The sequence below is a fragment of the Quercus suber genome, unplaced genomic scaffold (genome assembly GCF_002906115.3).
Source record: "Quercus suber isolate HL8 unplaced genomic scaffold, Cork oak 2.0 scaffold_220, whole genome shotgun sequence".
NCBI classification, from domain to species: domain Eukaryota; kingdom Viridiplantae; phylum Streptophyta; class Magnoliopsida; order Fagales; family Fagaceae; genus Quercus; species Quercus suber.
In genome coordinates this window covers 1-27,123 of record NW_027069678.1, presented here as the reverse complement: position 1 = coordinate 27,123, position 27,123 = coordinate 1, and the positions used below count along the sequence as shown (strand labels likewise).

General features: G+C 34.5%; 3 protein-coding genes across 10 annotated transcripts; all 3 read right to left on the bottom strand.

Annotated features, from left to right (window-relative positions):
• Nucleotides 1–94: 94 nt before the first annotated feature.
• LOC112031582 (protein HESO1) lies at nt 95–7,988 on the bottom strand. 7 transcript variants are annotated; one of them, XM_065779924.1, is made up of 10 exons: nt 7,550–7,988; nt 7,020–7,090; nt 6,741–6,892; nt 5,125–5,289; nt 3,387–3,565; nt 3,209–3,304; nt 2,757–2,826; nt 1,606–1,736; nt 797–907; nt 95–706 (listed from the first exon to the last, which is right to left on the bottom strand). In XM_065779924.1, exons 3-10 carry the CDS (start codon nt 6,883–6,885, stop codon nt 269–271), a joined length of 1,335 nt encoding a protein of 444 aa, XP_065635996.1. In that variant the 5' UTR covers nt 6,886–6,892; nt 7,020–7,090; nt 7,550–7,988; the 3' UTR covers nt 95–268. The 7 variants fall into 7 exon arrangements, with proteins under 7 accessions (XP_065635996.1, XP_065635995.1, XP_023920038.1 ...); XM_065779923.1 differs by having other exon boundaries at nt 7,020–7,085; XM_024064270.2 differs by having other exon boundaries at nt 7,704–7,988.
• A 3,988-nt stretch (nt 7,989–11,976) lies between these two features.
• On the bottom strand, nt 11,977–23,926 carry LOC112031578 (protein HESO1). The gene is made up of 11 exons (XM_065779922.1): nt 23,862–23,926; nt 22,234–22,363; nt 19,512–19,673; nt 18,274–18,449; nt 18,109–18,204; nt 17,698–17,788; nt 15,639–15,769; nt 15,207–15,317; nt 14,883–15,082; nt 13,343–13,430; nt 11,977–12,308 (listed from the first exon to the last, which is right to left on the bottom strand). The coding sequence occupies exons 4-10, from the start codon at nt 18,436–18,438 to the stop codon at nt 13,412–13,414; spliced, it is 813 nt and encodes a 270-aa protein (XP_065635994.1). The 5' UTR covers nt 18,439–18,449; nt 19,512–19,673; nt 22,234–22,363; nt 23,862–23,926; the 3' UTR covers nt 11,977–12,308; nt 13,343–13,411.
• On the bottom strand, nt 23,106–26,898 carry LOC136061558 (protein HESO1-like; the record flags this gene model as incomplete). 2 transcript variants are annotated; one of them, XR_010631531.1, is given in 5 exon segments in its annotated part: nt 23,106–23,437; nt 24,472–24,559; nt 26,012–26,211; nt 26,336–26,446; nt 26,768–26,898. XR_010631531.1 is itself a non-coding variant. In XM_065779920.1 (4 exon segments), coding segments are annotated over 4 exon segments (461 nt in total), but the record flags the coding sequence as incomplete, so codon positions are not given.
• Between the last annotated feature and the right edge of the window lie 225 nt (nt 26,899–27,123).

Below are 27,123 nucleotides of genomic sequence, written 5' to 3'. Positions count from 1 at the left end.
TAATGTTTGGATGGAGGGAGTTGAAGGGAGAGTAGAAGAAAGGAGAATGGAAGATGATTAGAATATACAAATTTGATCCTCAAGAAACCGTTAATGCATCACAAAACTCAATCAGCTTCTCTCAATTGATTTGGCAATGGTCAACATATACTATGCAACAATTATACTTTCGGCAGACATCAAAACAACTGGGTGATATTAAAGTTTCAAGAGAAACGATGTACTGTGCAGTAAAAAGCCAATTGAATAATCAAAAACCGGTGACACCCTATCTATCAGATCTTGCTCTCCATCTCTGCTGTCCTTGATTGTGATTTGCCTGCACAGGTCTTGTCACAGTTGAATGGTTGGACCGGGTCTCAACCCTCATGTTCTGAAATTGATGCTGTGTTTGTGGGGTCTCAAGCCTCATGTTCTGAAATTGATGCTGTGTTTGTGAGGGTGTGTGCATGTTCCTGTACACTTGTGGACGAGTTGGTTGGGGATGGTAGCGTCCGCCATTGTAAGTTGGGCTCCGACGGGGTGCTCCTCTCGCAATATACTGTGTTACCTGTGGTGGGACAAGTGTGGCAAGGAGAGAACCCCGATTCTGATCAGCTGAACTAAGTGTACGGCGGCTTCTCTCAAATGCCTCAGATACCCTTGTCAAGTTACCCATACTAACAGTCCTTGCGGAATTTTCTGGCTGCTCAAAAGGATCCTCGATCTAACCAGACATCAACAGTGTCAATAACAGAATTAGTAGCCATGGAGCTGTAATAATTTTATCATTGAAGAGATAGAGAGAGAGATGTACAAATATGGCATAAGTTTTGGGCAACCATCTCATATTGCTCCTTATGTACTCCCACCTTCCTGTGTAGGGACAAATTCCTAGTTCTGAGGCCCTCAAACCTATGTCAGAATACTGCCAAAAACAAGAAAACCTTAATCAGCACCATAGCAACCATCCTAAGATTGGGGAATATAATAGGCAAACTTCAAACTAATATAGAGAAAGGCACTTTCCAAAGCATATAAACATCTGCTACATAATCACATCGTCATTTGACTCGAAACATTTTAAAATGAATTTATAATCTAGATATATTGAGTTAGTGGGGGGAAATTACACTTTACCCCCCCCCCCCCTCCCAAAAAAACCCTTAACTATACCCTCTTTTACACTTACCCCCCAAAATAATTACCGGTGTAACACTTACCCCCCTAAATTATGAGAATGCACACTTATCCCCCTAAACTATTACTCATGTAATACTTTGCACCCCATCTCAAGGGTAATTGTTTAGGGAAGTGTGTATTCTCATAGTGTAGGGGGCTAAGTGTTACACGGGTAATAGTTTAGGTGGTTAAGTGTGTATTCTCATAATTTAGGGAGGCAAGTGTAAAAGAGGGTATAGTTTTTTTTTTTTTTTTGGGGGGGGGGGGGGGGTGTAAATGTAAAATGAGGTATAGTTTAGGGGAATGAAATGTAATTTTTCTAGTTAATGGAGTAATACAGAGGTGTACTATATATCCTGAAATTTGATGAACACATCATATAAATCTCTATAACCAATATTTTTCATTATCTATCAAGGTCGAAGGCATGACATAAACGATTACCTTAGCAAGGAATGACCTGAAAAGCTCAGACAAAGAACTGCGATTAACTTTTCTGGTTCGGTTTTGCCTGAACCTGCATATGTTAGCAGCACATGTTTCTGCAATATGTCTCTCTACGTTAGCTCTCACACCTGCATGAAGCATGTTGTAATACAGTTTCCATGACAATTTGTCTTCTGAAGTAGCTAACGGATATTTGATTCAACAGATATTTCAACAGGTACTCCTAAGCATTTTCAGTAATAGTCTAGAGTTCTAGAAACCATTATGATTAACCAAAAAAGAAAGGGTTAAAACCATCAATGCAAATTAGCGTCAAAAGTGTCATGTAGAATCTGTAATGAACTCAAAAGAATGATCTATCCTGCACATCCATTACAATCAAGTTGACCAACCCTCTAATAAACCAAAATCCTTCTATCTTTAGTAAAAGATAGAAATAACCATCTTTGTAATTGACCTCAGATTTTTCACTCTTTCATTTTTGGCTAGAATACTATTTACACCCTTTAAATTTGAGGTTGCTTCTAGAATGGTCCTTTGACTATGAAAACTTGCAATTCACACCCTCAAGTATACAACACTGTAAAAGTGTCCGTTCAGACGATGTCTGTTAGAATCTTGCCGTTAACCAACCCAAAAATGATGTCATTTTGAACAAAAATATAAAAGGACTGTCATTTATAGACAGGTTAATATCGACAATGTCACAGAGCATAATGGAAGGGGTACATAGACATCATTATAATAGTCGACGTTGTAAATTGCAAGTTTTGAAATTCAAGAAACTGATTAGAAGCAACATCAAACTTAAAGAGTTTGAATTGCATTTTAGCCTTCATTTTTTAATGTTTTGTTAGGCAGGTCACTAATCTCAAACACCAAGGTTAAATTCCATCATTGACATATGTAGACAATCAGACAGTTTAACCTTTTATCCCATCTACAAAGTACAGACATGGAATTTCTCTAAGGAAGAAAGCCTGTGCTAATCAGTTCTGATTCTGAACCATAATTATAACGTTTATCTTGATCCTTTAACTTCAACTGAAAGTGCCCTTGAACCACATTCTCAATTAGAAATATAAGCACAGAGAGAGAGAAAGTAAGCATGAGTCAAATTAACCTTGTACAATCTAAAAGAAAAGTACCTTGAAGATCATCAGCAACGTTTCCTGTGTATATATCTCTAAGAGGTGGTAAAATTGCAGGCTCACATGTCTGAATAAAAAAAGTAAAGAAGAAAATTAAATCTTCCCATCACTTGTCAGAGCTGAATCAGTAAATTTCAAAATGATGGAAGCAGAGACAGGAAACCAGATCACCTCAAGAATTTATATAAATAAATCAAAATATGTAAGTGAGAAGAAGATTATATCCTGGTGTCTCAAAAGTCAAAAACATGACAAATAACAGGAACAAGACTGATCCAACAACAATATAGTAATTCCAAAAATATGTTTATCTATACATATATAATTCAGAAAACCAGGTCTAAAGTAAAATATTGGATTCATTTCATGGAACAGCAAGTAAATCTCATTTAAATTTTAACATTTAAAAAAAAAAAAAAAATTCAACAGTAATAATTATGAAGAATTACCTGGAAATGGAAGATCACAAGCAGACTAAGAGAGTATGAGTTGAAAGTTCCACTTTTTGGATTATTTATATCATGTGCTTTTGCCCATTCTTTTACCTACACAAAAACTAGAACGAATGCATCAAATACCAGAACTTATTCCCACAACAGCAAGTATTAGATTGCTATGAAATTGTACCAGTAAAACCATGTCACGAAAACGCTCATCTATCTCACTAATCCAAAATAAAAGTTTGGATTTCATTTGGCCCTGCAAGTTATCAATTGATACATCACAAGAGATGCTCTGGCGGCTACTCTCAAACTTTAGGATTGGAACTCTTGCATTGGGGATATATTTTATCCTGCGCCATCCACCTACAGACCAACAATGTTAAGAAATGAAGAAAGAGACATCATCATGAAGAACAATCAAACAAAAAAGAACAATATCAAACCCTTTTAAAACTTAGGTAAGCTTGCATTACATCATGAAATTATGCTCCTTATTGATTTTCCATTTTAACAAAGTATTACTGAATTTAAAACTTTATAGGGAAAATCACTGGAGTTTAAATAAACAATACAAATGGAACAGAAGGATTCAATATCGAAAAGATTATTAGAAGGCCACTTTGATTAAGAATTAAACCTAAACCCAACAATAACAACAACCAAGTCTTAGTTCCAAAATTTTGGGATCAGCTACCGATCCCCTACATGCTAGTTAGGACTGGTGACATATATTCTTTTTCTCCATCCTATTCCATATGAAGTCATACTCTCCATTACTTCCTTCATTGGACATGTCCTTTTTTACTACTTCTATTAATGTTATTTTAGGTCTTCTTCTACCTTTTGTTGTTCCTGGACTTAAATCAACTCATTCTTCCTCACTCGTGCATTAATTGCTCTCTGATGCAAATGCCAAAGGATTGCAAGCTATCCTCACTCATCTTTTCATCAATGGGAGTCATCTCATTTCGAATCCTATCTTTCCTTGTATCTCCACTTACTTAACATTCTCAATTCGACTATGCTTATTTTATGAACATGTTGCTTCTTAGCAACTCAACATTCAAAACAATATAGTATATCTGGTTTTATAACAATCTTATAAAATTTAACTTGAACTTATTAAAGTAACATTCCATATACTCTGTTTTAATCTTGATATTTAGACACAATCTATAGATTACGATCCTTATTTTCAAGGTTCCCAAAACACTTTTTTTTTTAGATGGACACAATGAAGACATAAACACACACATGAAGAATAAACCAAAATGATGAGAAAAAGAAGAGAAAAGAGAAACATAATTTTTTAAGTCCCAACTCCCAACACTGATCCTATAGATGCAATTAATCTACTCTTTTACAGATGCAATGTCCAATATAATGAATGATGCATTTGGGAATACTAAAGCCACTCATAGAATCTTAACCATTTTTTATTACAGCTTGGGAAAATGGCCATGAGTCTCTTCTGTATAGCATATTACAAACTACAAAGACTATAAACTTTCACAACTGACCTGCACGCTTACTAAATTTAGGAGAGAGGGGGGGGGGGGGGGGGATTGCAACAGGTGAAGATGGTACAATGACTGAAGTTCCTACTCTGCATTTAATATATATTACAGTTCACTTCCGGCTTCATACATCTTTTTTTTTTCTTCTCTTCCTTTCTAATGATAAGTTCCATATCATAAAATGTCCCAATTGTGAGAACATGTGTCAACACATGCACTAGAGAAGCAATTACAATAATGCAATACTTAAAGTTAACAAACTGCTCTCAGGCCCCATGTAAGGAGGGGGAGAGATTGTCCAAAGATAAGAAAAATGAGTTCTCTGAAGCTTTTATGCTTAAATCATGAGGCAAGACAGAATACAAGCATCCAAGAGAGAAAAAGCTTGAACTCAAAGTAAATTACCCATCTTTCTCAAAGCTTTTTGGAAATCAACAAGTAAATTTTGTTTGCGCTTTTTTCCAGCGGATGAAATATATGCACCATTGGGTAAGTCGATTGAAATATCCAAATCACCCCATCTTGTGAACAGATTGGACACAAATGAACCAAATGGCTCCACTGTTGCACCTGTTTGAGCCAAGTAATGAGTTCATAAAACATTTTACCTAATTTCAAGCCTTATTCATTATGTAAATAAGACATAAAATTACATGATGACTAAACAAATGATATATGGGGAAAAAAGAAGTGGATAATGAAAATTCACTTAATGCGATGTATCTTTATTTATTTATTTTTGATGGGATGAGACGTGTTATAGGTTACTTGTCTCTTTCTGCTTGAAGAGAATCAAAGAAAAAAGACACAAAGAAGACATAAAGGTTAATATGGCATTAAAAAAACTACAGAACTAAAAATTTCAGTCCTTGTAGCATGTGCATGAATCGCCTTTTTTTTTTCCTCTCACTCTCTAGGGACCAAAGCACAATAACCCCCGCCTAGCCACCCCATCAAGTCAGAAACATGGATTCCCATAATGTGCAGGGGAGGGGGGTGGGTCATGCATCCATAGACATAGTGGATGACTGTGACTCCAATTAGTGTGCCAATCAGCTAAGAAGTTCCTATATCTATGCACATGGAGGTGAAGCTTCCTCACCAAAGACAACACTCATAAGAACTTTAGATCCTTCAAGAAACAAAAATGTCACAGAGTCAAAACCTCTCATTCAAAGTCACTTCCACATATGCAATTTAGCATAATAAATTCTAAGAACCAGAACAAGTAACCCAATTTTCCAAATAAACAGAAAATTCATCCAATTGTTCTTTATACAAAAACTAATCACTCATGCTCAAAACAGAGAACTTCCTATTAACCACTCCACCTGCACAATTATCACGCCAGCTGCTAGCTCCCTCTTTACATTCTAAGATCCAACTGAGAATCCAACAAATATGGGCCACAAGGTATGCAAACATGTAAACATTATCGGATTAAAAACTATAAAATTTCAACATCTTATAGAAACCCATACTCACTATATAGTCAGCCCATTGGTGCTATTTAGCCATCTTGGAGCAAATACCATAGGTTCAATTCCATCAAATGACCCCCCTCCCTCTCCAAGGGACCCGCAATCCAAACAGGTTGATCAATGATCAGCAGCCACAATTCTTTGGCTGGCTTTTTTACTAATTTTAACTTATAATCAAGGATCAATTAACAGCAACCAGAAAACCTTAATTTCCACTTACCAGCCCATGGAATTGGAACCTTCTTTTTTTACTAGTAAACTGTGTCTTCAGTCACAATAGGGAGTATACCAGTTTCAGGGATTTCCCGAGATGCAAAAGTTTCCCTTTATTAACATGATCCATTCCAGTGGATGGATCTGGGATTAAAAATTTATGGAATATAGAGTGGAATCTTTCCATCCCCACAAACTTATATATTCATAAATTCTAATGCAAATCATGGAATTTTTAATGATTCTAAGTATTTTTCAGCTGAAAGTTGGCAAGTTTAAACAACATAAGTAATAATCCTTCAATAGAATTGTGAAATTACAAATTACCTCTCAAGCTTTCCACAGATTCAACGACTCCTTGTAATTCATTAATGACTTGCAACCGTGTTGACCTATCGTCCTGCTGAGGTTTGACCACTTGAAGTATCTCCTTGAGAATATGCTCCAATTCCAATGTAATATAGGCACTCATTTTATTTCTGGATGACATTTGAGACCCAGTTCAATTAGTCAAAGCTCAAGCGCAACAATGGCATTCAGTGCTAATTAAAATCAACCACAGCACAAGGTATAAACTATTTAAGTCACACCTACAATTGCTAATACCTTATTCCAATAAGAAGAACTTCATCAAAGCAAAGCCACAAAGCCCCTTAGTTCACCCACCATAACCTGAGCTTTGAGTATTGTTCACAAAATAAAGATGATATTCATATATCATGCAGTCACTACAATATAGTTCATTCCATTTAATGTATACTTAGATGCAGAAGTAAGGATTTATTGAATGAAACATAACACTAAACATAAATTTAGGGATGAGCCTACCAAGCCTGATGAAGTAAAACAAATATGATAAAAAGTTTATATAATGAAGAAAAATGAACCAAGAAGAATTTTCACAGAAGCACCCTTATTTCCTGATTTTCAATTCATATACAAAAAACCCATTACTCAGAACCCATAAACAAACAAAAGAAAACAACTTTACCCAATAAGAGAACACCCCACATGGAAATTTTGGTCAATCTTTCAGATTTTAACAGTAGATTATCAATATAACTCAGACTGTTAAAAAAGGAAAATTACTAGAGCAAAAAACATATATCAGAATCATCGTCAACAAAAAACATTACCAGAAGCATAACTGAGAGACCCTTTTCATCCACCTTTTCTAGGACTCCAATCACACCAAGGTACCCAATCACATTGCGTTTATAAGGGCAACCAAGTTGATAACTTTCTTAAAGAGCAATACAAATAATAATATTATCAGTATATAGTATATACCATGACTCAGAGTTGTATAGTGTAGAGTAGAGCTGTAGAGTCTAGCTTTGCTTAGAGGAAGGGGTTTTCTTTGGCTTCTGTGGTGATGTACGAAAAGTTTGGAAAAGCGTTAAAAAGGAAAAGAGAAAAAAAGAAAAAGGTTGGGCCTGAATTGGGTAGTCACAAAGGTTGAATCTTTGTTGGGAGTGAATTCTCTCATGTGTGTTTCACCAGTACTCCAGAGTTTCAGACCCTCCTCAGTTTTTGCTTTGCTTTGGTGGGCCATTGCTAGTTATAGGAGGCATAAAAGCGATGGAGTTTATGATCAAACAAAGACTTCGATTTTGATGTTGGGTTTACTTGGGAGTGAATGATGATTGGACGAGCGGAGTTTTGGTCCTCACCCCCCAATGAATTTTTTTTATTCGGGGTCAAAGTATAAAATTTGACCGTACGGTCACCTCAATTGAAAAAGTTAAAAAGTTGGATAGATTCCCCGGTTAGCACATTTGGTTAAGTTTTTTTTATAGATGAATATGAGATACAGTTAAATCCTTATTTATACTAAAAATTAAAAAATTGATTAGTGATTTGACACTTTTTTTTTTTTAAAGAATTAGTGTCTTACCTTAATGATAAATAGCATAATTATTAGAACTTGACGTCATAAATTGAAACTCATATATTCACATTATACAATGAAACATAAGCTGAAAAAGCCTATTATTGTCAAATAAGATATATAAGGTTTAAATTCTACATACACTAAAAATCTTTAGGTTAAAATTCTAAAACCAATATTAGGTTTTCCAAATTTCAAATAATTTGTTGCATTAAGCAATAAAATATAAACAATATTATCTATTAATATTTATATATATATAAAAAAAATCCAATATTTTGTAGCTAATATATTGTAGTTAAACTGGGTTTCAGTTAACTTAACTGGTAAAATCTTTGATGGTTGTATAAGAGATCTAGGGTTCAATCTCTGCCTATACTAAAAACTGATTGGTGTCTTGGTCTGATAATAAAGAGCTATCATCAGGAGTGGACGCCATAAGTTGAAATTCTCTCAAAAAAAATATTGTAGTTATGTTTTACTTTTATCCATTTAAGGAATTTTTTTTTTTTTTTAAATGAAGTTTTCTTTTCTTATTCTTTTTTGAAAAGTTTTAAGGAGCCACATTTAAATAAGTAAATAATAAACTAATAGTTGTAGACATGGAATAGATGACTTATTAAAAAGTCACATTTATATCATGACAATAACAACCATAAGGTGGAAATATTTGGATGAATTTACACCATCAACATTTGATGAAGTTACTTATAAATTAGATTCTCAAAAAAAAAAAAAAAGTTACTTATAAATTAGTTTCTAGTTTCTCAACTTTCAAAACTTCTAATTTATATCATCGACTATTATAACAATGCCAATGTTCCTTTCCGTAATAGAATAGTCGACCACATTTTCACCTTTAGTTTTACCCTAGAAGCAATATCATTTTATGTTCTATTCAAAATGACATTGCTTTTGAATGGATTGACAAAAAATATCTAACAGATGTTACGAGGGGGGCATATTAATATCGTTGCAATATTTGTTGGTGTAAATTACATGTTTTTATAAGATTTCTTAAACTTTTATTATTTTCTTTATACAGCAAAGAATCAAAGAACTTTAGAAGCTCTATATTTTCTTTACCAAAAACACTGTTTTCACCAGATCAAGTCAATATTCCATGCTTTCATACTATCCCTACTCACTTGCTTTTATCCATGCCGTGGGTTACAAGATATAACGTAACGTATGAGGTTCAATATGAATCCCACCTTATAATTAAGGGATTATTTTAAGGGATTTGTTAGTTAACCATTGTAATTTTATGTTTGTATCAATTGATACTTTTATTTTTTTTGAGAAAAAAAAAAAAGAAAAAGAAGAAGAAAAGAGGTATGAACTTTAGATTCGTTCTAAATAAAACATTATAATTGTATTTTTATCTATGGATATACTTGTATTTTCTATCACAATTAAATGCTTTTTTTTTTTTTTAAAGATAGTTTCATTTAATGATGTCAGTTCCTGATAATAACTCTTTATCGTCAGATTAAGACATCATTCGATTTTTGATGTAGGTGGGGATTGAACCCCAGATCTCTTATTCAATCATTGGAGACTTTATTAGTAAGCTAACTGAAATCTACCAGGCAAATGTATTTAATCGCATGATGTATACATGATTATTGTTACTTTGTTTATGAATTTTAAAACATCATTATTATTTTCATATCATAAAATAAAAGTTGTTAAGTTTTAACGAAAAATATTAATAAATTTTTTAATTTGTCATAAATCTGAAGTGTATACATTAAATATTCAAACTGAAAGTTTAAAGACAAAATTGAGGCTCATGTGTTTTCGTCACTGACTTATAGGTTAGCTATTTACTGTTTAGCTTTTATATATAACTTTTTAAAATCTAATTTTTTAAAGAATAATATTTATTTTGAGGTGTAAAAGAACCCAAATTATTATAAATAAAAACATGTCACCCTACTCAAAATTGCAAACGCATATGATAAATGTCTACCTTTAAATTGTCCCCACCATCATATTTTTGTACCATAAATGCAATTATATCATTTCATGCAACATGATGGAGCTCCATGTTCCCTTATTTTAATTGGTAAGTGCAACTGTGCAAGTTTGTCTCTTTCGAACTGTTTAAAAAAAGAAGAAGTAAACTTCGCATGCAAGATTCGTCGGCAACAGTTTCATTGATTGGACTTTTATGGTAGATTCTCGTAGCCGTACCATGGACCATTGACTCGTTAAATCCAAAGTTGAGTAATTATTGTATGGGATAGTCTCATAAAATTTATGATTCAATGACATATGGGTTTTACGTATGAGACGGTCTCATGAGACCTCTCAATGACATATGAGTCCCACGCTCCATCTTATACAAGAATTTTATGTTTCGTACATATTGCATTGAGTTAATGAGAGACTTTTGGTTGGTGGCAGATAATTGCTATATGGTGTATATGGATTGAGATAATGGGCAATACTCAATTGGTATAAATGGTTGAGATTTTTGAGAGAGAGTTTCAACTTATAGCGTCCGTTTCTTATGATAACTCTTTATTATCAGACCAAGACATCAATCAGTTTTTGGTATATGTAGGGATTGAACCCCAGATCTCTTATACAACCATCAGAGACTTTACCAGTTAAGTTAACTGGAACCCATTAAATAGTTGAGATTTAAACTTTAAATTTCAACCATTAAATATAAAAAATGAGTAAAAGTAAAAAAATATTGTGAGTAGATTGGGGTCAATTGCACGGTAGCAATTGCACTAGATCTCAATCTAGTATACTATGGTCTATAGGTATTCCTGGATTACTTTACTAATCAAGTATGGTATTTAGACTATAAATAAGAGACAATATGTTTGGATTCATATAAGTGTTAGTGTCAGAATATAATAAATTTGGGTTATATCAATAGAATTGTGTTATGATTAAGTCAAATTAGAAACTACTCAAATATGACGAGGTTATAATACTCAAAGATGATGAATTGATGATTTTATACTCATGTCTTTTACAACATAACAAATGTTGGAATGAAAACTTGTTTCATTAGAAAGTACCTTGGTGTCAAGGTTATGTAAATCGGGTAAAATGAGGGCTGAACCCATTCAGGAGACCTGATCTCTTTTTCCCTTTTTTTGTGTGTGGAGGAAATGAGACTTGTTCTTTGTCCTTCTTTCTCAAATCCTGAGTACAGTGTTTAGATTGTCACAGTAATTCATGTTCCTAAACTTTTTTTGATAAGTATGTTCCTAAGCTACCGATACCAATGTATATTCTCTACTCCACTCACTCATGTTCAGCCATGGTGTATTTTGTACTTCAACTTCATGCCAGTTAACTGTTAATTTGCAGTATTTCCACCAAAATTATGCCAACCTCAGGGCCACAACAAAAATGGGTAACCTCGTAAAGAGATTAGATTCTCAATTTGAATACAACCAGGCTTCATGCCTAGCCCTTGAGCACCAGTCTGACACAACTGAATTCGACCAGGCTTGACACCTAGGCTCTGAGCACCATCTGACATAATGTATCAAGGCATACATCAGTACCATTTCTGTTTAAAATTCCTGGTTAAAATGATGCCCATATACATATTCTGCATCCTTCAATCTCCAACCTAATTACACATCATTTCTGTTTCACTTATATATAGGGGAAATTACATTTACCTTCTCTAACATATATAGGGAAATAAATTACATTTACTTGCAAAGAGGTTCAAACAATTGTGACAATTTTAATAGCTGATACAGTCTTCCACAATCAACCTGAATCCATAACTAAAAGAAAATCAAAATGGATTAAAAGATTCCAAACACTGTTTTTCCAGTACTAATCACACAAAAGTAGTAATAATTTATATGGCAGTTTCAACAAAATATTCTGTGACGTTAAAGCTACAGCTTTTATCTGAATTCACTGCAGCTCCATTAGGGGCATCATCTCCACAAAGCTGAGCAGAAACATCATTTATGGCAGAATTCAACTGCAAATGCTTCTCAGTTTTTTGGTTCCTGTATTAATAAATCACACAACCAATGCAGTATCAATGCATTGTAAACATCATAAATGACCCAACTAAAACAATATCAATCACAGTTAAAAGATGATGAAAATACAAGTTAACATAAACTATTGTAAAGTGTTTACTTTTCTTGAAGGTTCCAATGCAGCTAAGATACAAATCCTAAAGCTTATTTATGCACAATGAATCATACAAATCAAGCCTTGCCCAGGCCCTAGAATGTGATGCCTAAAAACCTAAGAGAGAGAATTATACATTTCTTTTATTCTTGTTTTTCTAATGAAACCAACCTTGAGTAGTCCTCTTGTTTAAACTAAAAGACTTTACTTTCAAACACCAAACACATTAACAAACATGCAAACACAGATAACGAGCAACTTTTAAGGATTGCAATTGCAGAAACAAGTTCTCACATCTGAATCATCATCAGAATTATCTAAAAACTTCTTCAGACCATCAGCTGCTTTGCTTATTTGCAAAAAGTAAAATCACGATATATCAGTTGGTGTCATCAGGACTTTGGCCAAATATATTAGTGGGGGAAAGAAAAGCCTCTGAGCTGTTGCTTGGATAAGCAGTACATTAACCACGTCATAGCCTAAAAGTGAACTTCTAGCAAGGTCCAATACATTAATTACTGATATGTCACATGCTTAATTGGACCAAATAACTATATACATTAACCCATATTGTGAAAGTAAAACTAAAGTGAAAAATCTTTAACCTGAAGGCTCAAAAATAAGATTAGTAACATCAATGTGTCGAAAAACATATACACCACTTTACCTAATTTGAACTTAAAGGAAACAGAGACACCCAATACTCCCAATACAAAACTATCAAAAAAGATACTTGCACTATTTGGTCTTCCACCAAATAAATCATATTTTAAATCATTAATGTGATGAAACAAACATATACACCACTCCACTAATTAATTGATAACCTTAGGAAACATAGACACCCAACACCAAATAGGTTGGGTTTTAGTAAGATATATAAAGCTAAATAATCCAACAATACCTGGGGTGCATACATCTAGCCTAGTCCAGCTACCAAGCCTCCCAACAAAAGGTCACCAACGGAGAGACTTCATTTTCCAGCATCTCCACTGTACTTGCACAAAATAGCAAGTGCTTAGAAAAAAGATGTCTTTCCAACATGAGAAGTAGCTAAGATTCTTTTAACAGGAAAAAACAGAAACCTCAACAGGAAGTGAAAGAAGATTAAATGTTAACTGCATCAAATGTAAATGGTTCAAGTCTTCGGCTGCAACATGTCTAAAACTTTTTCTTTTGTTTTTTAAATTAACATATCACACAAACTCATTTTTAAATTTCTTCTACTTTCATCTGCTTTCTCAGCAACCAAAAAAATAAATAGCCTACAAACAACAACTACTCAGGTCCCAGAATTAACAGAATAAAGAAGCAATTAACAATATTCCCAAGATGCCCCTTCAAACCCAACAAATCTGTTCCCCATCTCCCAAAAAATGGTAAATTACAGCTATATCACCCCAGTGGTATACCTTTAAAACAAGGAACTACCATGTGCTTTATTTTGTGACACTTACCTTACCTCCTTAGTAGTTAGCTCCGTGAAGCATTTTTGTTACTTTAGAATTTGATGATGTGGCAAGTGCCTACATCACCTATTGGGAAGAATTGAAGGAAAAGAATGTTCTACCCTTTTACACCATTTGAATTGAGAGAAACCAAATCAGGATTTAAGGAGAAAATTCAAGAGAAATCAGAAATATGAGTGTAGAACGATATGTTTCTTCAATTCTCATAATATGCAATGTTGCCACTTGCCACATCAATGATTCCATTTAATGGGCATACTTCATACAGCTAACCACAGGGGATGCAAGTGTCACAATTCACAAATAGAGCACATGGTAGTTCCATGCTTTAACATTTGTAATTTACCCCAACAGGAAAAAAGAAAAACCCAAACAGAGGAGTATACCCCCATCCCTTTTCCTCCTCCCCACCCGTCATCCCCATCTGGACACAGTAAACCATTGATGACCCCAAAACAGATCTTAAAGTCATGCAAAAAATATTGTCCTTGTATGCTTAAAACTTTATGTGGATCTTAAAAATATGCATAAAAATGGTTAATAGAAACATATTTTTGTCAAAGCATCAGTAAACATTACAAATCTTTCCATGTTTTCAAGATCCAAAATAGGCCAAAATCAATGTGGGTGCCCACATTTGTTCATTTTGTGATTTGCATATCAATATGTGTGTGCCTGTATTCCACAGCCCATCGGGAGTCACAATGCATTTAGATTATTGCATTTTTGGAAAAATCTTTACCCGTTAAGGATTGATAACCTTAGTAAGAAACCGGAAATAAGTCACATAAGTCAATCTGCTTGTCTGAGTTGATTTGGCAGGGGGCAGCATATAATATTCAACAATTTATTTGGGGAAACATCAAAATACCTGGGTGCCATTAAACTTTCAAAAGAAACAACGAACTATACTGTAAAAAGCCATTTGAATAATCAAAAACTGGTGAAACATATCCATCAGATTTTGGTCTTCACCTGTGCTGGCCTTGATTGTGACGTGCTTTAATTTCCAGAGATACTTGTGGTCGAACAAGTGTGGTAAGCAAAGAATCTTGATTCTGATCAGCTGAACTAAGCCTACGGCGGCTGATCTCAAATACTTCAGATATCCTTGTCAACCCACTCATGCGAACAGCCCTCGCAGAATTTTCTGGCTGCTCAAAAGGATCCTCAATCTTACCGGCCATCAACAGTGCCAATAACAAAATCAGTAGCAGTGGCAGCAGTAATAATAGTATTGTTGAAATGTCAAAGTGAGAGCTGACAATAATGTACATGTGTGTAGAGAGAGAGAGTTACCAATATTGGATCAGTTTTCCGCGACCATCTTATATTGCTCCTTCTGCACACCCACTCTCCAGTTTTGGTACAAATTCCTTGCTCTGAGGCCTTGACACCAATGTCAGAAAACTGCCCCCCCACCCAAAAAAAAAAGAAAGAAAAATCTCTAATCAATAGCATTAGGAAGTGCATATGATGCCATAGCAGCCATCCCTTAAGATATTGGGAAGATACCAGGCAAACTTCAACAAACTATTATAAGAAAAGGGCACTTTCCGAGTATATAAACATCTGGTACATAATCAACATTTAAAAAAAAAATTTATAATCCAGATATATAGCGTTAATTGCATAATCAGGTCAAATATATCTTGAAATTTGATAAACACCATATAAGTGTCTACAACCAAGATTCTTCATTAAGGTAGAAAGCATGACAGAAATGATTACCTTTGCAAGGAACGAAATGAAAAGTTCAGACAAAGAACTGTGATTAACTCGTCTGAATTTGTTTTGTTTGAAACTTCTTATGTTAGCAGCACAAGCTTCAGCAATATTTCTCTCTGCAACAGTTCTCAGACCTGCATGAGGCATGTTGAAATTCAGGTTCCATGACTATATGCCTCCTTAGTCAACTGCTACTTTGATTCAACAGATTATTTCAATAGGTAAGTTTTTTTAGTGATAGTCTCGAGTTCTACATACAAACATGATTAAACCAAAAAAGAAAGCGCTGAACCCAGCAATGCAAATTAAAGACAAAAGGCATAAGAGACTAGGTTCCCTTGAAATAACATTCAACACCGCCACCCCATTCAACACCGCCACCCCCCCCTATGTTGTTTTGGAATCTTACAGTGGTGGAGACATAAGCTGAGTCGTACTCTTTCTCTGAAAACATTAATTTCTTTTCTATTTTGCATGCTGTTTTTTTTGGGGGGGGTGGGGGGGTGGGTGATTTAGAAGGCCAATTGCAGTTTTTTTTTAAAAAAAGGCTATTTTGTTTTCCTCGCACTTATAGTAATATTGTCTAAAGACATGGCACAGGATCAAGTCAACTAGGTTCTAAGGAACATATTCCCATGTCCCAGTTTCATATGAATCATTTTCTTTCTCTCTATGTTTGGGTTTGGTGTTTCTAAATTTTATACCACCACATTTACACTTTAGTGGTGTGGTCCAAAGGTCATGGAACTAGGGGTTTTGTTTCCTCTTCTATTATTAAAGCCATGTGATTGGTTTGGCTGAGTACTAGGGTAATTGAGGCTTAGATAATAATATTAATGCTAGTATTCTTAAAAGATACCTAAATGGTAATTCAACGGTGCAATTTACTTAGAAGAGGAGCCATCTAGCATTAGATTGTCTTGTCATAACATAGATATTGAAGTTATATTAAACGCCAACTAGGTTTGTGAAAGCAGATATCTCATCTCAATTTAATTTGAATTTTTAGTTAAATTTAATGTTCTTTGGNATGGCTTATGCATTAGTTTAGCTCGAACCTATCACCTGTGGGCCGGGCTAGGGATCAATAGTCCTCGGCCCGAGCCTAGTATGGGCTGAACTTGGTCCACTCACAATACCATTAATTGAACTCATGTTTTTCCCTATTTCATTTTCCAAATGTTTTGTTCTGCTAGGTAGATGATTTCCCTCAAACACTTTGTTTCAATTACATCATTGGCACATGTATATAATCAATTTGATTTATCCCATCTAAATCCATTCTAGAAGAAAGAAAGAGAGAATGACTTGGTGCCATTTTGTACTCCCAACAACCGTCACATGGGTCATATAATTAACACAACCTTTATCTACAAATTCTGCTACCAAAGAACATTAAATTTAACTAAAAATTCAAATTAAATTGAGATGAGATATCTGCTTTCACAAACCTAGTTGGCGTTTAATATAACTTCAATATCTATGTTATGACAAGACAATCTAATGCTAGATGGCTCCTCTTCTAAGTAAATTGCACCGTTGAATTACCATTTAGGTATCTTTTAAGAATACTAGCATTAATATTATTATCTAAGCCTCAATTACCCTAGTACTCAGCCAAACCAATCACATGGCTTTAATAATAGAAGAGGAAACAAAACCCCTAGTTCCATGACCTTTGGACCACACCACTAAAGTGTAAATGTGGTGGTATAAAATTTAGAAACACCAAACCCAAACATAGAGAGAAAGAAAATGATTCATATGAAACTGGGACATGGGAATATGTTCCTTAGAACCTAGTTGACTTGATCCTGTGCCATGTCTTTAGACAATATTACTATAAGTGCGAGGAAAACAAAATAGCCTTTTTTAAAAAAAAAAACTGCAATTGGCCTTCTAAATCACCCACCCCCCCACCCCCCCCAAAAAAAACAGCATGCAAAATAGAAAAGAAATTAATGTTTTCAGAGAAAGAGTACGACTCAGCTTATGTCTCCACCACTGTAAGATTCCAAAACAACATAAATGTTTTGCTCTTAAGATTAAAGATGAAAATTACCTTGAAGATCATCAGCAACATTTCCAGCGTATATATCTTTAAGAGGTGGAAAAATTGCAGGTTCACATGTCTGAAAGAAAATTAAATCTTCCTACCTCTTGTCAGAACTGAATCAGTAAATTTCAAAATGCATGGAAGCGAAGACAAGAAACTAGACCAACTTAAGAATATATATACATAAATCAAAATAAGTAGGTAGGAAGGAGAACATATCGTAGCGTCTCATAACATGACAACATATTTTAATCATAAAAGGAACAAGACTGATGCAATAGTAAATCTTTTTTTAATAACATTAAGCAAACCAAGTCCAAAGCAAACATTTTGGATGCATGACATGGAGCAACAAGTAAATCTCTTCGAATTTTAACCCTTTCATAAATTATACGAGAAATAATTATAAAGAATTACCTGAAAATGGAATATCAACAGCAAACTGAGAGAGTATGAGTTGATAGTCCCACTATTTGGATCATTTATCTCGTGTGCCTTTGCCCATTCCTTGACCTACACAAACTAGAAACAATGCATCATATGCCAAACAAGGGCAAATATCAGATTGCTACAAGAACATACTAGTAAAATCATGTCACGAAAGCGCCCATCTATCTCACTAATCCACAAAAAGAGTTTGGACTTCATTTGGCCCTTCAAGTTATCAATTGATATATCACAAGAGAAGATATTGTGGCTACTCTCGCATTTTAGAATTGGAACTTTTGCAGGGATTAATTGCACCATCTGCCATTGACCTGTAGATCAAAACTGTTATAAAATGAAGAAAGAGGCATCATAATGAAGAATAATCAAACAAAGAAGAACAATGTTGAACCCGTAAAAATTAAGTAAGCTTGCATTACATCATGCATTATGCTCTTATCACTTTTTGTTGGGAAATAAACACCATGGGGAACCTCCAATTGAGTAATTAATGAAACATATAGGGATGCCACTTAACCTAAAAGCTTAAACTTATGAGTTTGGGGCTAACTATGCTATATTAACCACTCACTTTTTTCATTATAAAGCATGTACAGGACTTCACTCACAAGTGTATGCCCAGCACTTTCATAACAAAAAAGTAAAACTTTAGTGTCTAAATTTTCAAAGATTTTTGACACCATCCACAGATTATGCGTCCTTGTCTTCACAATTTCCAAAAGCTTTTTTTTTTTTTTTTTTTAATAATATGGATACAATAAAGACTTAAGCACGTGCATGAGGAATGAAACAAATTGACGAAAACAGCCACTCAAAGAATCTCGCGCATTTTTCTTAAAAAAAAAAAAAAGAATCTTGCACATTTTCTATTACAAACTGGAAAAATGACCATGAATGTCTGCTATACAACATAATTACAAACTACAGAGACACTAAACTTTTAGAACTGGTCTGCAAGCTAAATAAAGTTTTACTAAATTCTGTAAGAAAAAATTGCAAAACATGAAGATGGTAAACTGACTGAAGTTTCCCAATTTGCACTTTATATAAATTATAGTTCATATCCCGCTTTATACATAATTTTTTTTTTTTTTTTAAGATAAGTTCCATGATTCATAAATACTTTTGGCCCATATCATTAAGTGTCCCAATTGCAAGAACATGTATTTCAAGACATGCACTGGAGACAAGCAATTACAACAAAGCAAAAATTAAAGTTAACAAACATGCAAGAGAGATTGTCAAAATATAAGAACAATGGATTTTCTGAAACTTCTATGCCTAAGTGACAGATTACAAGCATCTAAGAGAGAGAGAGAGAGAGAGAGAGAGAGAGAGAGAAACAAAAAATGCTTGAACTCAAAGCAATTTACCTCTCAAAGGATTTTGCAAATCTACAAGCAATCTTTGTTTGTGGTCACTTTCAACAGATGAAATATATCCACCCTCCTTGGGTAAATTGATAGAGATATCCACGTCACCCCATTTTGTGAACAGATTGGACACAAATGACCCAAATGGCTCCACTGCTGCCCCTGTTTGAGCCAGGTCATTAATTTATGTTGTTAATCATAATATTTTTTAACTAATGGCAAGAATTATTCCTCATGTAAATAAGACATAAAAGGTCATGATTTTTCTCCAAAAAAAAAAAAAAAAGTTCATGATGACTCAACAAATGAAATGCAAAGAAAGAAGAAACCAGAAAGAAAATTTGCTTAATTTGATGATCTTCACTACGGGTTACTTGTCTTGGATTGAGGAAAAAAAAGGAAAACAATGAAGACAAATGTTTATATGGTGCTAAAAACCTACAGAAGTCTTTGTAGCATGAAACATCATCTTTCCCTTTTTTCTATGGGGACCAAACTACAACAACTCTAGCTCAGTCATCCTGTATCAAGTCAAAAAAGATGGATCCCTTTAAGGAATTCCTATCTCTATGAAAATGGAGATGAAGCTTCCTCACCAAGACCAACATTCAAAAGAACTTAGGTTCCAGAAAAAAAAAAAAAAATGTCATAGAGACAGAATCTCAAGATAATTTGAAACTAGTTTCATCTATAATGCAGTAGACATATAGGTTGGGAATTCAAAATATGCAACTTAAGTTCCTTGGGGACTTTCAAGATTGGGAGCTAGAAGGGGTGAGGGAGACCTTTTAGGCTCAAAGGATGAAATGCAGGTAACAATGAACTACAAAAGCAAATAAATTATATTCTAAGGAACTATGTACAAGGACAAAACTTTTAGTAAAATCAGGTGCCATTGGATTCCAAGTAACTAGGCTATTCATGATCACACTAAACCCAATTCCAAATAGAGCAATTCGAAGTCTAATCAGTCTAAGCAGTAAAAAGTTTGAAGGTAAAATATGCAAAGCAGTGAACATATCATAACCTAAGTAAACATTCTAAACATCCAATCAAATTGAAGATAATGCATTGTGGATCAAACAGAACTAACAACTAAAAACTTGAATCTAACTAAAATAAACTTGCATAAACAAGAATAAATTGAGTAACAAGATTACAAGAAACTGCTTACAAGCATGAACACCTTCTAAGCCCTATGAACTATGAGAGAATCTCCTAAGGAACTAATATTTCAAGAGAATGATATGATCTCTGTATAAACAAGTTTGTCAGTGAAGAACGGTGTCCTTTTCTCAAGAATCAGCCCTCATTTATACTTGAGGGCCTAATGAAAATTGACAATTGTTCCTTCCACGTGTCTTTCTTTCCCTGGCTTGAAAGACACTTGTCGCAATATTGGATGCTACTTTGTAACTTTTAAAAACTGCATCAATGCTACCTGTCTCTATTGCATACACTGTATATGGGTTAATAACTGCCATGGGTTTTGCTACATTTGACCCAGGTCATTTTCCACATACCCTACCCATAAATTTACAGGTTTAACTTCCCTGTTGTGCCATTTGGAATGTCCTTAGCAGGCCAGGAAATTTCAGATCAATACAAACAAGGTGGTCTAGTGTATGATCCTATTATGAGAGTTTGAAACATGTGCATCTGCGTTCTAAGTGGGGTAGCAAGGTACCTCATAAGGTGGCTTTCTTTGTGTGGACAACAACCTTGGATAATCTTGTTAAGAGGAAGATGGTGGTTGTCAATGAGTGTATTATGTGCAAGTGTAGTTGTGAAACAATAGAGCATCTACTTATTGTCCTGTAGCTCAAGAGTTGTGGTAATTTGCATTTATAGCATTTGGAGTGATATGGACGATGCCAAGGTGGGTGATAGACTTGATGTTTTCATGAAGACAAGCGTTTGGTTGATCAAAACTGGGCTGTGTGGCAAGCTAGTCCTCATTATATAATGTGGACCATTTGAAGAGCGAGAAACCATAGGACTTTTGAAGATGAAGAAAAATCGCCTCAGGATTTTAAGAGTAGTTTTATGAGAACTTTGTTTGAATATCACACTATGATTGAGGGAGTTACATGTAACTATCTAGGTTTTTTTTGGACCATATGGCTGTCCATTTGTAATTTTTTAATGAAGCTCATCATTTTGAGTGCTCCTATCTTATAATAAAATATCTTATTTATTGAAAAGTAAAAAGTTCTAAGAGCCAGGAGAAGGTGCTTAATTTTCCAAATAAAAAGAAAAGTCATTTAATTATTAGTTGCATAAAACCAATCACTCATGCTCAAAAAACCCTCCAATTCATCACGCCACCTGCAGAACTATATTGCCAGCTCCCTCTTCACATTCTAAAAGACCCAACTGAGTATCCAGTAGATATGGGCCAAACGGTATGTGCTCATGTAAATATTAGTGAATTCAAAACTACAGCATTTCAACATCTAAAAGAAAACCATGGCCACCAGGTTAAATTTTATCAAAAAAACCCTCCAATGTACCATGGCCAGTGATGATAAATAGTCATCTCAGAGCAAATAGGATAGGTTAAATTTTATCAAATGCTCCTGCTTGGGCATATAGAATGGAATCCCTCCATTCCCACCAACTTATATCTTCAATTGCAAATCATGGAAGTTTTACAGATTAAAGTATATTAAAAAAAAAATTTTAAAAATTCTTTTGACAGAACCATGAAAGTACAAATTACCTCTCAAACTTTGCACAGATTCAACAACTCTTCGTAGTTCATTAATGACTTGAGCCCGTGTTGCCAAATCCTCCTGCTTGGGCTTGAGCACTTCGAGTATTTCCTCGAATGTACTATTGGCACACCATTTCTGTGTAAAATTCCTGGTTAAAATGATGCCCCTTATACATATTCTGCATCCTCTAACCTCCAACCTAATTACACACCAGTTTTGTTTCACTAATATAGAGGGGAAATCACATTTGCCTTCTCTAACATATAGGGGAATAAATTACATTTACTTGCAAAGAGGTTCGAACAATTGTGACAGTTTTAATGGCTAATACAGTCTTCCACAATCAACCTGAATCCATAACTAAAAGAAAATCAAAATGGATTAGAAGATCCAAAACACTTTTTCCAGTACTAATCACACAATAGCAGTAATAATTTATATGACAATTTCAACAAAATATTCTGCAACATTCAAGCTACAAATTTTATCTTAATTCACTGCAGCTCCATTAGGGGCATCTTCTCCACAAAGCTGAGCAGAAATATCATTTATGGCAGAATTCAACTGCAAATGCTTCTCAGTTTTCTGGTTCATGTATTCATGAATCACACGACCAATGCAGTATCAATGCATTGTAAACATCATAAATGACACAACTAAAACAATATCAATCACAGTTAAAAGATGCTGAAAATACAAGTTAACATAAACAATTGTATAGTCTTTACTTTTCTTGAAGGTTCCAATGCAGCAAAGATACAAATGGTTAAAATGATGCCCATATACATATTCTGCATCCTTCAATCTCCAACCTAATTACACATCATTTCTGTTTCACTTATATATAGGGGAAATTACATTTACCTTCTCTAACATATATAGGGAAATAAATTACATTTACTTGCAAAGAGGTTCAAACAATTGTGACAATTTTAATAGCTGATACAGTCTTCCACAATCAACCTGAATCCATAACTAAAAGAAAATCAAAATGGATTAAAAGATTCCAAACACTGTTTTTCCAGTACTAATCACACAAAAGTAGTAATAATTTATATGGCAGTTTCAACAAAATATTCTGTGACGTTAAAGCTACAGCTTTTATCTGAATTCACTGCAGCTCCATTAGGGGCATCATCTCCACAAAGCTGAGCAGAAACATCATTTATGGCAGAATTCAACTGCAAATGCTTCTCAGTTTTTTGGTTCCTGTATTAATAAATCACACAACCAATGCAGTATCAATGCATTGTAAACATCATAAATGACCCAACTAAAACAATATCAATCACAGTTAAAAGATGATGAAAATACAAGTTAACATAAACTATTGTAAAGTGTTTACTTTTCTTGAAGGTTCCAATGCAGCTAAGATACAAATCCTAAAGCTTATTTATGCACAATGAATCATACAAATCAAGCCTTGCCCAGGCCCTAGAATGTGATGCCTAAAAACCTAAGAGAGAGAATTATACATTTCTTTTATTCTTGTTTTTCTAATGAAACCAACCTTGAGTAGTCCTCTTGTTTAAACTAAAAGACTTTACTTTCAAACACCAAACACATTAACAAACATGCAAACACAGATAACGAGCAACTTTTAAGGATTGCAATTGCAGAAACAAGTTCTCACATCTGAATCATCATCAGAATTATCTAAAAACTTCTTCAGACCATCAGCTGCTTTGCTTATTTGCAAAAAGTAAAATCACGATATATCAGTTGGTGTCATCAGGACTTTGGCCAAATATATTAGTGGGGGAAAGAAAAGCCTCTGAGCTGTTGCTTGGATAAGCAGTACATTAACCACGTCATAGCCTAAAAGTGAACTTCTAGCAAGGTCCAATACATTAATTACTGATATGTCACATGCTTAATTGGACCAAATAACTATATACATTAACCCATATTGTGAAAGTAAAACTAAAGTGAAAAATCTTTAACCTGAAGGCTCAAAAATAAGATTAGTAACATCAATGTGTCGAAAAACATATACACCACTTTACCTAATTTGAACTTAAAGGAAACAGAGACACCCAATACTCCCAATACAAAACTATCAAAAAAGATACTTGCACTATTTGGTCTTCCACCAAATAAATCATATTTTAAATCATTAATGTGATGAAACAAACATATACACCACTCCACTAATTAATTGATAACCTTAGGAAACATAGACACCCAACACCAAATAGGTTGGGTTTTAGTAAGATATATAAAGCTAAATAATCCAACAATACCTGGGGTGCATACATCTAGCCTAGTCCAGCTACCAAGCCTCCCAACAAAAGGTCACCAACGGAGAGACTTCATTTTCCAGCATCTCCACTGTACTTGCACAAAATAGCAAGTGCTTAGAAAAAAAATGTCTTTCCAACATGAGAAGTAGCTAAGATTCTTTTAACAGGAAAAAACAGAAACCTCAACAGGAAGTGAAAGAAGATTAAATGTTAACTGCATCAAATGTAAATGGTTCAAGTCTTCGGCTGCAACATGTCTAAAACTTTTTCTTTTGTTTTTTAAATTAACATATCACACAAACTCATTTTTAAATTTCTTCTACTTTCATCTGCTTTCTCAGCAACCAAAAAAATAAATAGCCTACAAACAACAACTACTCAGGTCCCAGAATTAACAGAATAAAGAAGCAATTAACAATATTCCCAAGATGCCCCTTCAAACCCAACAAATCTGTTCCCCATCTCCCAAAAAATGGTAAATTACAGCTATATCACCCCAGTGGTATACCTTTAAAACAAGGAACTACCATGTGCTTTATTTTGTGACACTTACCTTACCTCCTTAGTAGTTAGCTCCGTGAAGCATTTTTGTTACTTTAGAATTTGATGATGTGGCAAGTGCCTACATCACCTATTGGGAAGAATTGAAGGAAAAGAATGTTCTACCCTTTTACACCATTTGAATTGAGAGAAACCAAATCAGGATTTAAGGAGAAAATTCAAGAGAAATCAGAAATATGAGTGTAGAACGATATGTTTCTTCAATTCTCATAATATGCAATGTTGCCACTTGCCACATCAATGATTCCATTTAATGGGCATACTTCATACAGCTAACCACAGGGGATGCAAGTGTCACAATTCACAAATAGAGCACATGGTAGTTCCATGCTTTAACATTTGTAATTTACCCCAACAGGAAAAAAGAAAAACCCAAACAGAGGAGTATACCCCCATCCCTTTTCCTCCTCCCCACCCGTCATCCCCATCTGGACACAGTAAACCATTGATGACCCCAAAACAGATCTTAAAGTCATGCAAAAAATATTGTCCTTGTATGCTTAAAACTTTATGTGGATCTTAAAAATATGCATAAAAATGGTTAATAGAAACATATTTTTGTCAAAGCATCAGTAAACATTACAAATCTTTCCATGTTTTCAAGATCCAAAATAGGCCAAAATCAATGTGGGTGCCCACATTTGTTCATTTTGTGATTTGCATATCAATATGTGTGTGCCTGTATTCCACAGCCCATCGGGAGTCACAATGCATTTAGATTATTGCATTTTTGGAAAAATCTTTACCCGTTAAGGATTGATAACCTTAGTAAGAAACCGGAAATAAGTCACATAAGTCAATCTGCTTGTCTGAGTTGATTTGGCAGGGGGCAGCATATAATATTCAACAATTTATTTGGGGAAACATCAAAATACCTGGGTGCCATTAAACTTTCAAAAGAAACAACGAACTATACTGTAAAAAGCCATTTGAATAATCAAAAACTGGTGAAACATATCCATCAGATTTTGGTCTTCACCTGTGCTGGCCTTGATTGTGACGTGCTTTAATTTCCAGAGATACTTGTGGTCGAACAAGTGTGGTAAGCAAAGAATCTTGATTCTGATCAGCTGAACTAAGCCTACGGCGGCTGATCTCAAATACTTCAGATATCCTTGTCAACCCACTCATGCGAACAGCCCTCGCAGAATTTTCTGGCTGCTCAAAAGGATCCTCAATCTTACCGGCCATCAACAGTGCCAATAACAAAATCAGTAGCAGTGGCAGCAGTAATAATAGTATTGTTGAAATGTCAAAGTAAGAGCTGACAATAATGTACATGTGTGTAGAGAGAGAGAGTTACCAATATTGGATCAGTTTTCCGCGACCATCTTATATTGCTCCTTCTGCACACCCACTCTCCAGTTTTGGTACAAATTCCTTGCTCTGAGGCCTTGACACCAATGTCAGAAAACTGCCCCCCCACCCAAAAAAAAAAGAAAGAAAAATCTCTAATCAATAGCATTAGGAAGTGCATATGATGCCATAGCAGCCATCCCTTAAGATATTGGGAAGATACCAGGCAAACTTCAACAAACTATTATAAGAAAAGGGCACTTTCCGAGTATATAAACATCTGGTACATAATCAACATTTAAAAAAAAAATTTATAATCCAGATATATAGCGTTAATTGCATAATCAGGTCAAATATATCTTGAAATTTGATAAACACCATATAAGTGTCTACAACCAAGATTCTTCATTAAGGTAGAAAGCATGACAGAAATGATTACCTTTGCAAGGAACGAAATGAAAAGTTCAGACAAAGAACTGTGATTAACTCGTCTGAATTTGTTTTGTTTGAAACTTCTTATGTTAGCAGCACAAGCTTCAGCAATATTTCTCTCTGCAACAGTTCTCAGACCTGCATGAGGCATGTTGAAATTCAGGTTCCATGACTATATGCCTCCTTAGTCAACTGCTACTTTGATTCAACAGATTATTTCAATAGGTAAGTTTTTTTAGTGATAGTCTCGAGTTCTACATACAAACATGATTAAACCAAAAAAGAAAGCGCTGAACCCAGCAATGCAAATTAAAGACAAAAGGCATAAGAGACTAGGTTCCCTTGAAATAACATTCAACACCG

Bases quoted from the DNA above. Each gene is read 5' to 3' on its own strand.
- LOC112031578 (XM_065779922.1), bottom strand. From the start codon at position 18,438: ATGGTGCAATTAATCCCTGCAAAAGTTCCAATTCTAAAATGCGAGAGT. The intron at 15,770-17,697 runs GTAATTTTCATC...TGCCTCATGCAG, and splicing joins TGTTGCTGATGATCTTCAAG to GTCTGAGAACTGTTGCAGAG. The intron at 15,318-15,638 runs GTAATCATTTCT...GTGGGGGGGCAG, and splicing joins TCATTTCGTTCCTTGCAAAG to TTTTCTGACATTGGTGTCAA.
- LOC112031582 (XM_065779924.1), bottom strand. From the start codon at position 6,885: ATGAGTGCCTATATTACATTGGAATTGGAGCATATTCTCAAGGAGATA. The intron at 3,305-3,386 runs GTACAATTTCAT...GTTTTTGTGTAG, and splicing joins TTCGTGACATGGTTTTACTG to GTAAAAGAATGGGCAAAAGC. The intron at 2,827-3,208 runs GTAATTCTTCAT...TTTTTTATTCAG, and splicing joins TTGTGATCTTCCATTTCCAG to ACATGTGAGCCTGCAATTTT.